At 39.8% G+C, this 16,139-nt stretch overlaps 1 protein-coding gene across 1 annotated transcript in view; it reads right to left on the bottom strand.

The window, feature by feature from the left end:
- Positions 1-462: 462 nt before the first annotated feature.
- Positions 463-16,139, bottom strand: part of SPPL3 (signal peptide peptidase like 3) — a 57,984-nt gene continuing 42,307 nt past the window's right edge. Inside the window, exons 2-11 of the mRNA XM_063454572.1 lie at positions 11,218-11,295; positions 10,513-10,601; positions 8,780-8,899; positions 8,608-8,686; positions 7,176-7,288; positions 6,652-6,758; positions 4,713-4,876; positions 2,420-2,619; positions 2,200-2,309; positions 463-1,697 (exon numbers count right to left, since the gene is read on the bottom strand). Of these exons, the coding sequence (XP_063310642.1) occupies positions 1,626-1,697; positions 2,200-2,309; positions 2,420-2,619; positions 4,713-4,876; positions 6,652-6,758; positions 7,176-7,288; positions 8,608-8,686; positions 8,780-8,899; positions 10,513-10,601; positions 11,218-11,295 (1,132 nt within the window). The 3' untranslated portion in view covers positions 463-1,625. The remainder of the gene's footprint in view (positions 1,698-2,199; positions 2,310-2,419; positions 2,620-4,712; positions 4,877-6,651; positions 6,759-7,175; positions 7,289-8,607; positions 8,687-8,779; positions 8,900-10,512; positions 10,602-11,217; positions 11,296-16,139) is intronic.

The following is a 16,139-nucleotide window of genomic DNA, read 5'->3' as shown; positions in this document are numbered from 1 at the left end:
AAGTATTACTTCTAAATAAAACAAATACATTGTATATTAGACAAAATAAATAAAAATATAAACCTTAGATTATCCTTGCTTAAAGAATAAGCATCAAATCTGAATTATGTTAACTTATATTGCTGTTTAAGCAGGTGCCACGGTTACATGCTATACATGCAGTTTTCTACATTGATGAGATAATGCATTTAAATATGGACCACAACTGACTAGTGTTAAGGAGCATAAATCACTAGGTTTACATAGCATGTTTTATAAAAGTGTGCTTAAATGCACCATTCTCATGAAGGTACATAATATGTACATGTAATTACCTACCACCTTTTCAAAAAGTGAAATTAAGATTTCCCACACCATACAACCTCCACCCTTTGTGATATCTGAATAACACCAGTTTTGGAAAATATAGAAAGTAAGCTTGAGGGCTTGATAAATAAGAAGCAAAAGGACTACAACACCAAGAATGGAGTAGTTTTTTTTTTTTTTGTAGGGTTTTGTTTCCATTGGAAGGAGTCACATGAGAGGTTCAGAAATACAGCAGACAAAATGAAACAATACTAAAATACCAAAAAAAAAAAAAAAAGTAAAATAAAAAAGAAAATGAACAAAAAAATGTATTTACAAGAAGATAACATTATGATGATGGAGGGAGCAATGAGCGCAGCAAGTCAGACATGCAAAAGTCCAGGGGGAACCGCTAAAAATGCTGCGCGCAGATGAAAAGACAAAGGGTTTGGAACATTCCATCTGCCCTAGATCACTACATTGATCAGAACCAAATACAGTCACTAAACAGCCCATGAATACATCAGAACGAGCACACAATACACTGGTTTGGAACTGAGGCTTCACTTTTGCTGGGATGGATTAGTCATATAAAGCCGAAGATGAAAGTGCAGGACATGCGACGGATCACAGTAGGCCTGACCCAAACTGGCCTCTTCTGTGAATATTTATACTATCCATAGAAAATATATATCATCTCAGTCTTGCCCTCTGCAACATGAAATGGGAGTGAAATGAAATTAAATACAACAGACTATGTATATACTGCGAGTAACTCACACTGGCTGAGATCTAAAAAGTCACTTCACACCACAAAAGATATTTAACTAAAAAAAAAAAAAAAAAAAAAAATAAAAAGAATCAATAACAGGAGGGGTTAGCTGGTTAGAGGGCAATGCCATTCCCCATGTGGTCTGGTTCCTCAGGATTTAAGGGATTTGAGTCCATATCAGAGAGGCCTTTAATGTCCATGCTACAAAGGCTGTGGGCCAGTCAGATCTCAAAAGATTCAGTATTTTATCCTTTGTATGGTTTTTCTGGCTTCCTGGCTCCCATATTAAAGTTAGGTTTGTCTTCCCCATGAGTCCAGAATGCGATATTGAGAGTATTGTGAAGGGTGGTGACACTATGGCCATATAGTGAAGGGAAAAGCCCCAAAACCCTTTTCGATGAATGTGTTTTCTTTTTTGATATTTTTCTTTTTTTTCTTTTTTACACAAAATCCATTTGTTCGAGGTCCATCAGCTGTAGCTCTGTGTTACATACTGAGTTCTGCAGAGGTGATAAAGCCAAAGAAAACAAATCCTGCCAAGTTTGGCCTCATATGTCCTCTACTCCCATCATACCTCCAGGAAGCGGGAGCTGCTGGCCTTGGCATGGAATGGCTCGGACCACATTCGACGAAGGTCACCCTGAAAGAGAACAGTATATAATGAGCAAATACGGAATTCAACAAATCCAGACTCTGTAGAGTCAACACCACAGGGATTATAAAATCGTAGACATATGCAACAAAATCACAACATCCTAATCTAGTGGTCGGAGCATGTTTTCGCTTTTCTTGGACAATGTGAAAGATTTCTGTTCTCAGAAATGGCAGTTAACATTTGGCCGCATAACATGCCTCCAGTGGCTCTCCAAAAGTTTTTGGTCAGTTGCACTGGATAGCAGCATATGTCACTCATGCACTGTAGGTCTGCAATGCTTCCCTATAAAAAAAAAATCACTGGATTGGACCAGAGAAAATGATTAAAGTTCTCACTGGAAGATCAGGCTGCAAAGAGGATTGATTCTCAGGACTGGATTACAAGTTGAACTGCTTTCTGACATTTTTTTTACTAAACTTAAGGGACAAATCCGATTTAAAATAAACATTCAATATTTTTATAAAAAACAAAACAAAACAACTCATACCTTTAGATAGGCCATAGTAAGTAGCGGTAATAAAGTAAATGGGACCAAATAGAGCAAGGCAGGCTGGGCAGCTCTGTGAATACGCGAGGCCACTGTTGCTGTTAACAGTCCTGTTAAGTAACAAAAAAGTTCATGGATTATTAATATACGTTAAACTGCTCACAAAATATGTTGTTTATAGTTTCAAAAAATGTTCAAGAGTTCAAAATTATCTACTCACCTACAAAGTACCCAATTAGTGTGCAGTGGAAGTAGGAAACCTTCTGCATGCGCCCAGAGATATTGGGGATCCCTTGGGCATTGCAGGCATCACTGGTTGCCTGCTTTTTGTAGTTATCATAACGTAGGACGAAACATAGTAGTAGACCAGGCATCACAATGTCTCCAATCCCGAGCATTGAGAAGTGACTCCCTGTGGAACTGTAAAAACACTAGTGTTACAATTTGACAGCTAGCCCATTCACACACGTGTACTAGACATAATGAAGAGTCAAGGGTTAGAAAGTCAAAAGTCCTGCACCAGCTCATATCTGTCTGCATATTAAACAATCAAAGTATAGACAATTCTGTTTGAGAGGGTGTTAATTTTTTATTTTTTTTGCTGTCTGTTTTCAATTCTTTATTTTTTTCAAATTCTTTATTTTTGCGAGTTTTTGCATATGATACAACATATTTCGGGGAGCAACAGGTTAAAAAATAATAACATTACTTGTATGCAAACGTCACCCAGCTGGGTCAACTCCTTTTTATGTTTTGTAGGGGCTTGCGCTCCCAGGCTCATCTATGGGTGGTCCTAGGACGAGTGGTTTGGGGGTGCTGGGGTCGGGTCGCATGCGCCTTATGGCTGATCTGTGGTGCTCCTTGTCCTGTGAGCTATACTAGGGCACGTATTTATGGTGTGCGTGGGTATTGAGATACGCTAGTCTGGGTCTGCGTGTTCACTCGATATTGCTGGTCCTATAGCTTTGGGTCATGTGCTGTGTAGTCTGGGGTCTGCTGTTTTTGCGCACTGGTGTCGCTTAATAACCATGTGCTGCGTAGGGGGGGGTCTTGGTATCTTAGTGTTAGAGCTACTCCTAAGGCTTTCGGAGCCGGCAACTGTACAACATAGGCATTATTTATAAACAGTATTCAACAATGCTAAAAATTAAGTAAAAAACGATATTTGTAGAACTGTGTAAGGAACATCTTGTGTAATATGATGTATAGGTAAGTTCAGTCCCCAAATTCAGGGTGGCAGGTCCTCTGCCGTCGGTGCTTCCCCTCTGTGCACAAATGGGGTGATGTTGGCTATGTTCCAAGTCGGGTGGTCCGCCGTCGGCGTCGTTGTCAGGCCAAGGGCTTGCAGGAATGTTGTCACCTCACTGGTGTGCAATATTGTGTGGGTCTTCCCTGCTTTGTCGGCGATTAATCGGCGGGGTCCCCATTTGTAGACTATGGATTTCTCCTGGAGAAGCTGGGTAATAGGCTTGAGAGATCTCCGCCAAGAAAGAGTATGTCTGGAGAAGTCCCGGAAAAAAGCTAATTGTGCTCCTTCAAAGGATACTGTAGGGGTGTCTCTCACTGCTCCCATAATAATACCCCTGTCAGAGTCCCGCACCATTTTGAGCAGTACATCCCTGGGTACCTCTTGGGTTGCGTTGGTCGCCTTGGTGAGCCTGAAGCAGAAGTCCACCACCAGCTGTTTAGACTGTTTGGGCATGAGTAGGGTGGCTAGTAGCCTCCTGCAGTAGTGAGGGAGTTCTGCTTCCGCTACTGTCTCCGGCACCCCCTTGATTCTTAGGTTGCGTGCCCTGGCTTTGTCCTCGAGGTTAGCAAGCTGAGCCTGATGGTCGGCGCACTGCTTCTGCAGGGCACCAAGGGCTGTATCTGTGGCCGACTGTGCCAGCTTGTGGCCCGCCATATTCTCTTCCACTTTGTCCATGCGTGTGGTAAGGGTGGTGAATGCCGCTTTAATTGGCGCCAGATCTGCCATGAACATGGCTTGGATTTCTGCCTTTGTGGCTGGGGTCGAGTCGTCCAGCGCTGCAGTCTCTGCTTGCCCTGATCGCCGCCTCTGTATAGGGGCGAGGTCGGCTCTGCTGCTGTCCTCCTCCGAGGACATTGTGTAGTCAGATGCGGGCGCCATTTGGCGGGTGCGGGCTGAGCGCATATAAGCGCCGATATCTTGCGACCCCAGTCCCGGATCAGGTCGCAGCTTGTGGTTCTTCGGATCTGGGATTATTTTATCAAATTAACCCTTATTTTCTACCAAACTCAGATTCCTCCACTCAAACAACATACCTCCTAGTAGAACCAAACTTAAATTTTAGATTACCAATTAAACTTGCTAGGGGCATAATTCAATGTGATATGACTCCCTCCCTAATTAGCACTCATTAAAGTTTCTCAATTTCTAACAGATGCCCATTTTGTAATTGAAAAAGGCATAATAGATCAAAAACCTCTGTGAAAACACTTAGTTCATAGCACTCTTAAAGCATGTTCAATGTCCCAATTCTCCAATATCTCACCTGGGAAATACTAGTTTCCCTGGCAGGGAAAGCCGGGGAACATCCCTTCCAACATTGGGTCCCAAATGAAGCTTCCTAGATAATACATCCAGAGGATTGTCTGCTGGTTGCGTAGCCACTTTTACCATTACATTGCTGTTAAATATGTAGGCAGAAAAGAAAACCTAAAAAAGAAGTGGTTAAAAAATAAATTGTAGACACAAGTTATAGAAAAAAAAAAAAAACAACACACTTGGGGATGTTGATGAATATAAATGAACTAAAAGGTACAAAAGATTAACATAAAATACCTGAAAATGTGCCATCTTGCCTACATACTGTCCCAAAGATCTCATTTTAAAACACTGTCAAAGCAGATGGACACTAAATGAAAAGATAATGAAAGCTTATATCCAGGAGGGATAAGCCAAATGGCTAATGATTTAGGTAAACTAGAAAAATGGTCAGAGTTGTGGCAACTGACTTTTAATGTGGATAAGTGCAAGATAATGCATCTTGGACGTAAAAACCCAAGGACAGAGTACAGAATATTTGATAGAGTCCTAACCTCAACATCTGAGGAAAGGCATTTAGGGGTGATTATTTCTGATGACTTAAAGGTAGGCAGACAATGTAATAGAGCAGCAGGAAATGCTAGCAGAATGCTTGGTTGTATAGGGAGAGGTATTAGCAGTAGAAAGAGGGAAGTGCTCATGCCATTGTACAGAACACTGGTGAGACCTCACTTGGAGTATTGTACGCAGTACTGGAGACCGTATCTCCAGAAGGATATTGATACTTTAGAGAGAGTTCAGAGAAGGGCTACTAAACTGGTTCATGGATTGCAGGATAAAACTTACCAGGAAAGGTTAAATTGATCTTTAACATGTATAAAGGGAATCAACACAGTAAAGGAGGAGACTATTTAAAATAAGAAAAACTACCACAACAAGAGGACCATCTTAAATTGGAGGGGCAAAGGTTAAAAACCAATATCAGGAAGTATTACTTTACTGAGAGGGTAGTGGATGCATGGAATAGCCTTCCAGCTGAAGTGGTAGAGGTTAACACAGTAAAGGAGTTTAGGCATGCATGGGATTGGCATAAGGCTATCCTAACTATAAGATTATGCCAGGGACTAATGAAAGTATTTAGAAAATTGGGCAGACTAGATGGGACAGATGGTTCTTATGTGATGTCACATTCTATGTTTCTATGCAAACTGTAAGTTAATTTTTATCACTACGTTCTGTTTCCAAAACAGACTGCTGAAAAAGTCCAGGCATTAGAAATAGGCAGTTTGAGAGCTCCCCTGATTACTGCTAATACGAATTAGATAAAGTGCTTTTCACACATTTGTGTAATGAAATCTGACTGCGTGTGTGTATGTCACTTGCATTTGCTACATCCATTTCTTTGCATGGGAAAGTATTGATTTGCTGAAAAATGGCCAGTATTCTGTATTTTTTCCAGTTCAGTATTTTCAGTATGTGTTGCCTAGAATCCTTTGGCATCGTCCTTTTCCTTAATATTAAGTATTTTAATAATATTTTGATCTAAATCAAAGGACTTTCAGTGCAAAATTGACAATAATGTAGTGGTATCAATTCTGCAATATTAATGAGAATGAGATGGGGTCCCTATGCACCAAAAAAAATATATACTTATACTTCAACACAGGCAATTATAGAGTGGTGCGTCTTACCTTTTAACTACTTAAGTATTAACTATTCATGTTTCAGACCTATCACAGACTATCTGGAAATAGATACAGTCAAAAACCCATATTCTAGGCAAGAAGCGAACCTGACAGGAAAGTATAAATTGTCAGGGCTTGAGGCCCTGACAATTTTTCATTCTGCATTCTTAGGATTTAAGATGTTTCGGGGCACACTGTACTAAGCTTTCATTTAAAGATGGCTTTTGCACCCATTCCTTGTTTGGGAACCCATTTACTTACCCAAAAAACATCGTATATGAGAAGCCCAGAAAGCAGCAGACAAGACACCTTCAAACTGGGCAGACGAACAAAGGCAATCATTGCCACACACAGTCCCATGGCCAAGGCTGTAATAAGTAAAATGAATAAATACATTTAAAAAGAGTGCTAAATCCCTTTAATATAAACATAAGATCCAGCATCCCACCAAAGAAATTGCACAAACACTTATCAAATTATTCTAGAAATTAAACGGTAAATTACAAAATTGCATGCACAGCTACCAACTTTGTAGAGCAATTGCATACAATACGGATTCAGTCATCCCTGGTTTAAATAATCAAATCCCATTCATGGAACTAACTTTACAATCCACCCATCAACTACACAATTAGCTTAATGACTGATATGACCAAGATTCCCGAGGTATGATGAATAAGATTTGACCAAAGCAAACATTGAGGACCCACATTATGTGTGCCAATACAGAGGCTACAAAACCATTGACTAAGATTTTTCTGACCGCTTTCCCAGATGTTACTCACCATCCATGAGCAGCCAGTGACCTGTGAGCACCCAAATAAGGACAAGCATCACAGAAAGGGAGAATGACAACAGCTCAGCAACTGTGAAACGGCCGCAGCATCCAAAGGATATCCTGCAAAACACAAAGCAAGTTTCACAAAGTCCTTAAAGAACCTTTGAAGTAGTAATAATGGCTATGTTTATAAAGTGATCAGTTAAACACCTAAAGTTAAGAAAGTGCCAGTGGGTTCCTGGCAACATTCATTTTTATGATATGTTATGGTGCCCTGACTGTTCCTTTAATCAGGTATCCAGATTATTTTCTAGAGCTCTGTGGAAATTTTGGAGTGCATACAATAGTTTGCATAGGAAGAAGGTTGCTGCATTAAAGCAGTACAGTTAACCAGTGATATTACCAAGCAGGGTTTACAAAATAACAATTGTCAAGCAATCTTTTTGAAAGGTTCAGAAGGAAAAATAGCAGCACTCTTAGAAACTAAAGTAGTATTCCTAAAATAGTAGTATAATATTACAAAAATGACATGTCTCAATGATATTTGTAGTAAATTCATTCCTAGGTTTAAATGTATTTTTTTTTTTAATGCAAATGCCAAAGCTGCAAGTATCAAGTCTAAAAATGGGCATGTATAGTGATAATGTGTGTCAGACATGCTATACTTGTGGGACTTCAGTAGTTAATTGAGACATACCATTGTTATAAAGGTTTAAAATGGTTTAACATCTTTAACAAAGTCATTTCATTAATGCATTTATTGCTGCTTATTAACAACTCCTATAATTCGCAAACAGCCAGGAAGACTACAATATAGCTGGCTAAAAGCTATCCCTGTAACTGAACACTCGGCACCATGTTTGTTTTTTAAACCATTGCAAGAAAACAGATAGAAGGAATAAAATGGCCAACAGCAGGTTCAAATCTAGTACTAAAAATATCTTAAAACATACCAAACATTACTATTTAAAGCAAACACTACAATGAGACAACTATGCATCTATTTTTCACAGTAACATTATGCACTCCTTAAACATTTGCAAAGAGGACAATGCTTTTTATTTGCAATCTCGAGAAAAATAGCATATAAAAGACGTGCAGAGGGGTGGAGTGATGAAACAAGTGACTGCATTAATGCAGCAAGAAAACAATGGGGCACATTTAATACCGAACAAACACTGGGGGTGGTGAGCAAATGAAGATTACATGGCAAGGAGCAAAAAAAAATAATTAGCCGCATGTTAATAAGCAAACTGTCTGTAGACAAACAAAGGGATGACAGAGAAGGAATGGTTAGATAAAAGATGAAGGCATAAATAATATAGTAAAGGGTAGGAAAAATGTCTCAGAACAAAAAAAATAAAATAGCCTAGATACAGGATTTAATAATATGTATGTACACAGACACTAAGAATTTTGGTCTATTAACCCATACTCACTTGTTCTGAGTAGAACAGGGCCTGGTTAAATACTGGCACATTGGGAGCAGAAGGAATGCAAATGCTATTGTTGCAAGAACTGTGAAAAGAAAAAGGGGGTGGGAGAGAAAGAGAGATGAGTACCTAGTTGTTACCAAAGATTTTTACAGTTGGGTTGACCTGGAAGACTCACCAGCAGTGCAAATTGTAAAAACGACTTGTACAGAGTCAAAGAAGAAAAACATGACCAGCAGAGAGACAGATGCGCCAATGGGAAGGAACAAAGCCTGAGTTGAGTCAATAGTTTGAATACCTGAAAGAGAACAGTTTTGTTAAAAGTTTGGCAACATAAATTGTACACCCGAACGTCACTTTTCCTATATTCATAATTCATCACTTACAAAGTCTTCAGGAAAACTCATTCACAAACCAGTCAATATATATTGAAATGAGTAATCTCTAAATCCAATACTTTGTTGCTCCAAGGACAGCTCTGACAATGTAATTTAAAGGAACTTACATCACTTTGAGACAGCTTAAAGGCTTTAACGTATACTTTCACACCCACTGCAAGGGAGACAATTATCTAATCAGGGTTTTATCCCTAGGAATGTAAAAGTGCATTGGGCATGCCTGCCAGCTTCACACATGTATAGTTGTAAGATCTCTTCACCTTGCAACATCCTGACATGGAGTTTGAACAATGTGATTGTGCAGAGCAGACTCCGGTGTCTGGTTTCTCTCTTCCTGTTGCTGCATAATGATGCCCAGTTTCAGTCATTAGTGGGCTGGTCTTAAATTTAGATAAGTTGGTAAGAGGAGGGGGGGAGAAGGGGGCTGCAGAAATGCCCCTAGCTGAAAAGTATGCCTAATAAAGTAATCTGATCAAGTTCATAAGCATTTATTAAGCACTTTTCACAGGTCTTCTTGCTTTATCTTTGTATATTTGTATATATAAAAAATAATTGTGAAATGATACATTTCCCTTTAACCGGGCAAGCGAAAGACTTCTACAGCATGTGAGGATCTACTTTTGTCTACCTTAAGTCAAGAAACCATAATAACAATGAGATCCGTAACCATGCTACACAAATTAGCCTGTTAAATATTTGTTATCTATGTTAATTTATGTTGCTATAAGAGGGAATGCTGCGGTCGACAAATGTGGTTCTGTTTTCTCCAGACCCTGTAAAGTAAGACATTACTTTTAAGAGCGCAGCAACACCAGAATTCTAGGTTTCATTATTAAGAGTGTGTAGGACTGCCTAAGGAAATAATTTAAATCATACGGCATTTTTGCAGTTTAATGTGGGAGAAATATAAGATTTTACTTGTCATTCAAAGTGGTTACTAAGACTATTTTTATAGATTAACCAGAAATAAATACAGAAAAAAATGAATGGATACCAACAAAACTATGTGTTATATAGCAAAATAACTTTTAGAGTATAGGTCTGAAGATAAAAATATTAACTTGGTGATGGAAAAATTAGGGGGGAAAAAAGTCTCTATACAGAACACAACATAAATAATCAGTCGTTTTGTCCTACTGTGGGGAAAAAAGGATGCTGATGTACCGGTAAATCATTTAATCACTTTATATTGTTCACAAAAGCCTGATTCAGGATGCTGGCATCCACACATATTTTGTGCTTTTATTGCAAGTATCAGTTGACAGCTAACTATAAGAATCATTTTATAGGATTGCGCACAGGATTAAGGCACCTGAACCTAATCCTACCAGGCAATGGTCAGAAATTAATTGGATTAAATGCTACATCACTGCACAATAATGATTCAAAGGTCATGTCATACGCTCAGCTTTGCAACTAACCACAGCAGACATGCAAGACACCATCTACAAAATCATTGTGTATTATAATTGTGAGCCTGTCTGGCCTGCCATCTTTTTTGGCCTCCTCTTACTATTGTTGGTGCTGTTCCCACTAAAGGTCCCAGGGGAGCTACTACCATCCTTCTCCTTGTCTTGATTTTCAAAATCCATGTTGAGAGACCTACAGAGAAGACAGAAAGATTGAAAAAAAATTGTAGTATTCACAAATATAAAGTAAGAATAATTCTGTTGTATAGTGTTGCAAAAAAGTGAAACCTTAGAACAGTGGGATTTTCCTTTTTTGTTACAATTGTAACATTTTTAAAATAGAATTACCGGTACTCTACAAGTATAAATTCCATACTGTACTTTTGAATTTACATAAATAATACATCTTGGTGGCTATAATTCTAACCATGAAGTCTGTATCGAGACACGTGTACATGTTCTGCCCATAATATAACACTGGCAGATAGTAATATCCTGCAGCAATAAAGGACTTGGAAATGAAGAGGTACACAGAGCTCCGAATGGTCCGTGATACAAAAAGCTTCTCTTTTCCTACACAATCACAGCTTCCAATGAGTAAAATACCCACTATGAGGATGGCAGTGTTCCAGTGACTACTTTACACAGTGGCTGTGTTTTGCACACAATAGCTGCATGAATCATGCATTTAGGCACAGATGCAGCAAATCCATGAAATAGGAAAGGAGACAGACGTTGATAAACTGCTCCAGATTGCGCTGTCATTCCAGTGCTTACTGCGGGTGGCATAAATGTTACCAGATACACACCTGAAGCTGCCATAGACTATAAGAAGGATTGAAATCAGGAACGTGGAGACTTGACTAGAATCCACCAAAGAATAAGCCCTAAAGGAAAGAAGAAGAAAGGCTGAGTTAATACAACATGACACACTCAATAAATATTCACTCTTTTCTTTGAGATCTACATAATAAAAAATAAAAAAAATATTAAAAGCACAATATAGTTATAGGCTGAAAAGAGACCTGTGTCCATCAACTTCAGCCTTCCTATATGTCCTGTATGTCCCCGTAGAGAAAGCTTAACACAAGCAACAGTCAAAATGATACAATCGTGAACATAACATATTGGGCAATAGCTTGATACCAACATGCAGTAGAAAAATTAGCAAAAGGTTAAGTAGGCAATAACGCACAGTATTTCGCCAGCAAACAAGGAGAGATTTTGTATGCTTGCAGTGGTAGACCTCAGAGGTTTCTCTGTCCTAAAGGTACCAATGCCAGCACAAAATGCTACAGTGTCCTAATCACCGTTCAGGTGACCCACCCAACCAAAAGGAGTAAGTATATTATTCATCTTATCTCTGATGCCGCAGTGCTAGCTACACAGTTGGCCACGCCTCCTTGGCGGAGATGCAAAATCTTTATTATCTCAATCGTTTTCCTATAGGAAAGCATTGTGAGGCTAATGTGCCTGCACAGCCAAACGCCATGCTGCACAAATCAGATTGTCTCTGAGACCACCTGATTGAAATAGCAAAGTTTTACTCCGTAATTTGCTTCAAAACAACTCTACAGACTGTCAATATGTGGGAATGACAAATTTCTCTAAAGTAGTAAGAATGTAACAAGAATTCAATCATGTGCATTTTCAGCAGCTAATGCAACTAAAAGCCTTGGGGGGGGGGTTGGTATTATGGGCTTTACCTTTATCTTAAATACACAGTGTCTATAATTCTTCTTTAACGGTTAAGCAGAAGGAGAGCAGCATCCAGCATGCAAATTCGAGGAAACGCAGGAGGAGGATAACTCACTCTTCACCACAGGAGCAGACAATGCCCCCAAAGAACAACCTTGAGTGCTTCCACCAACCATCCAGTATGATAATCTGATATACTTGGGTAACTCAGAAGTAAGAAAATGGATTTGGGACATATGTTTATGCATGAGTACTGCAACTCTCCAAAGTATACTGCACACTGCAAAACTCCCTATTTGATACAAAATATTCTGATGCCCTTCTGTTTTCCATCTTTTTACTGTGTACCATATTCTAGGCTACACTGTGGCATAATAATACTGACTTTTCGGAAACCCACAGTTTTTGCCTACTTCTCAAAAAACTAATAATAATAATAATAATAAATTAGGTATGCTTATTTGGGGAAAAATCTAACTTAGTAAACCAGAAAAGATAGCTTGATCGGAGATGAAATTGAACAGTGTTACTATAAGTAAATAAGTGTTACTATAAGGGAAATCACTATACAGTTTTTGATCATTTACTTTTAAGACTTACTGTGAGTGGTATATTATAAAGGGGGGGGGGGGGGTGTTTATGTGTATAACATTGTGGATGCTAATAATGTTACAGAAGTCTAAACAGGGAATCTGCAAGTTTTCTTGTAAGAACATCATTGAGTGTGTTAAAAACAGAATGTGGACTTCCAGTACCACATAGATGATAGCAACTCTTCCAACGATCTCCTTCTTTGATTGTGTCTCCAGTTGCTTCTTTACCATCTCTAACTGCATGTCTGCTCTCTTTTTGAAACAAACCTTTTCAAATCAGAATTTCTTCACTACTTTACTTCAATAAGCATGACCCTTTCTATGCCAATAAAATACCCAAAAAGGCTTCTTTTTTGACTGACAACTCGGTAAACAGTAAACCACCACATCCAATTGCCTTAGTTTGCCAAAAAAAAAACTCCATTTGCCATTTTCTAATTTAAAATTAATTAATACGGTTTCTTCCCCTATGAGCAGTCCTTAAAACCAAACTAAAAATGCAAACACACCAACCTCTCCATAGCTCTACACTAATTTACGTATCCTTGACATTAATTAAAAACACACTCTCACCTCTTCCAATATGCTGATGAGAAACATTGGTTGTCTCTTTTGTGAGCTTACATTCTATTTCTCGGTCATTACCCACAGATGTGGAAATCCACCATCAGGCTCCCCCCTCCACTGATCAGTTTGTTTCACATAACCTAAATTGTCTGCTCACTGAGGGTCTAAGAATTGTCATGTTCTTACTCTACTGTTCCGTAACAAACATTTACAGGAACACTGTATATGGTCGACACCTATGTAATCTTCGTTTGTGAGTATATTTTATTCACTTGCCTATCGTGTAATTAGCACCCACTCCCTTTAGCGAGTATGTTTGTTTGGTAACTGCCTTTGTCATCGTTTGCTCCTGTTTGCAATGCTTGTTTTGTCACTTACTTGTAAATCGTGACAAAAAAAGCTAAGCAAACAGCACATTTAAAAATATATATTTGCACTACATAAATACAAATGAGAGGTGATGTCAACTGAGTGGAATTTAACATTTCCCATGAACTAGAGATTCAAGAACTGTCAAAAAATGCAAAAGGATGCAATCTAACTGAGAACTGCAGTGCTAGACTATCTGTCCAATAACTTAGAAGAGCACTGCATTTTCAAGAAAAAGCAGTAATCTATAAAACCTGTGACAGGTGCATATCATAAACAAATAAACATATTAGATTTTATAATTTATGGGGACATATAAAACGTAAAACAATTCTTTAAAAAGTAACATTTGATTTAAAAAGTTATACAATCTTGATCTTCTAAAACCCCACATTTGTGTTGGCCAAGAAGTCAGCAACATTATCACAATGCAAGAATCTTAGGGCAACAGTTTAAGTGGATTTGTAAAACTATGGTTTGCAGCAACATTTGTGAAATGTGCTAAACAGCAGCATCCAACCCACACACTGTGAGCAACGCCTGCCATTCACAAATAAAAGAACCAACCAATGTTATCCCTGGTTAGGCAATTTGCAGCCCAGGGAGATTTTAATAACTGTTATGCAGTCCCAGAACTATTTGTGACTGCTTTACAAGAGAGGGTTTCCATCACAGAGCCTCTGTAGAAATGCCAGGCTGAGACACAGAGCGCTCTGTCAATGTTGTACAATGGGCACATTCTTTACGGTTAACCACAACAGCCATTCACCCCCACCACTGTCACCTTCTACAGACTGGCACACTGAAAACAGCCCTGGCTCGTAACCCCGAGCCACACAGCACATATCACACACTGGTGTCAAAAGGTACATATTCCAAAGCAACGGGTTAAACAAAACAGTTTTCTGTAAAAATGTACTGGGTGTTGTTGAGGTCCTATTTGGCATGAAAACAGATGTGAACACTGGATCCTGAGACGGTTTACAGATTTATACTAGTAGAAAACACGATCACACTTGCTGAACACCTTAGGCTAAGCAAGGTCAACCGTCCCAAGTGTATTTTAATTTGTAATTATATATCATAAGCACAAAATACTATTTAAAAAAAAAAACCACAAAGAAAATGTGGAAAATCAAGTTCTAAAACAAAGGAATTTTTTAATCAAATAGATTGTGTGCAATTGAAAACATTGGGCCTTCATAAGAAAGAAGAAAACTACCACAACAAGAGGACATAGTCTTAAATTAGAGGGGCAAAGGTCTAAAAATAATATCGGGGGGGGGAGGGGGGGGCGGAGCCAACAGCGCACCAAGACAGTTGCCATTTCTACTAGCTCCGGCCAGCCAGCGCATAAAACGGGCGATAAAAGTAATCTCACGGCCCATAGACGAAAACGGAACACGGGCACAGATTCTAGGCACCCTGCCGAACCTGCATATTATTTTTTTTCAAACGCCGGGCACTAAACACCGCGCCAAGGGAGCTGGGGCCTACAGCACACGCGACCAGAACCTCGCCAGGGAGGTCACATCGTGGCTGGGAGCAGGCTCGCATGTTGCCACTGCAGACCCCTACTTCTCGGACGACATGGGGAAGAAGTCCCACAAACCCACGCAAACGCCTCACACCAAGACATAGGCAGCATGCTGCAAAATCCCCCACCTGCACGGACCAGAGCCGCCACGGCAGTCACACTAGAGAGATCCGACGATGAGGACTCTCTGCACAGCATGCCCGCGGTTGAAACTGACAGACCGCACACTCAAACCACAGGTGACATGACCCCAGCAACTAAGCAGGACATCCAGGCAATGCTAGCTGGACTGCAAAGGAACCTCCAACAAATGTGGCAGGCAGACCTGAAGGGGCTAGCAGCGGAGGTGCAGGCGGTGTCGGCCCAGGCCACGGCACAAGACGTAAGCGGTCTGCGCCAGGACCTACTCTCGATGCAAACCAATATCGCCCAGTTGCGAACAGAACAGGCGAACAGAACAGGCAAGTCAATGTAATTGATGACAGGGGAAGGAGGAAGAATGTAAAGATTAGAGGGGTATCCGAAGCAGTACCACTAGAGGAATTACCCCACTTTATCAGGCGTCTAGTGACCTCAATAATCCCCAACAAACAAGTTTACGTAACACTTTATGTTTGACGGCATATATCGCATCGCCAAGCCGCAACAAGCACCGAAAGCGGCCCCACGGGACATTATTTTACGCTGCCAAACCCTGACGGACAAAATAGCCCTCATGACAGCCTTAAAAGGAATGACACCTTATAATTTCGAATGCACAGACTCTCCTTTTTCCAGGACCTAAGCAGGGACACGCTGTTATGGCGCAAGAGCCTGCAACCAGTAACCACCACCCTGCAAACGGCAGGACTCAAATACAGATGGGCGACCAAAGGCGAACAACATTACAAAATCACCACCATCAAAGAAGGCCCAGCCCTATTGAACACATTGGGACTTTCCAACCATACCACGGGACCAGACACAC

Source organism: Pelobates fuscus, chromosome 5 (genome assembly GCF_036172605.1).
Source record: "Pelobates fuscus isolate aPelFus1 chromosome 5, aPelFus1.pri, whole genome shotgun sequence".
NCBI lineage: Eukaryota > Metazoa > Chordata > Amphibia > Anura > Pelobatidae > Pelobates > Pelobates fuscus.
This window is presented reverse-complemented; position numbering and strand designations above follow the sequence as displayed.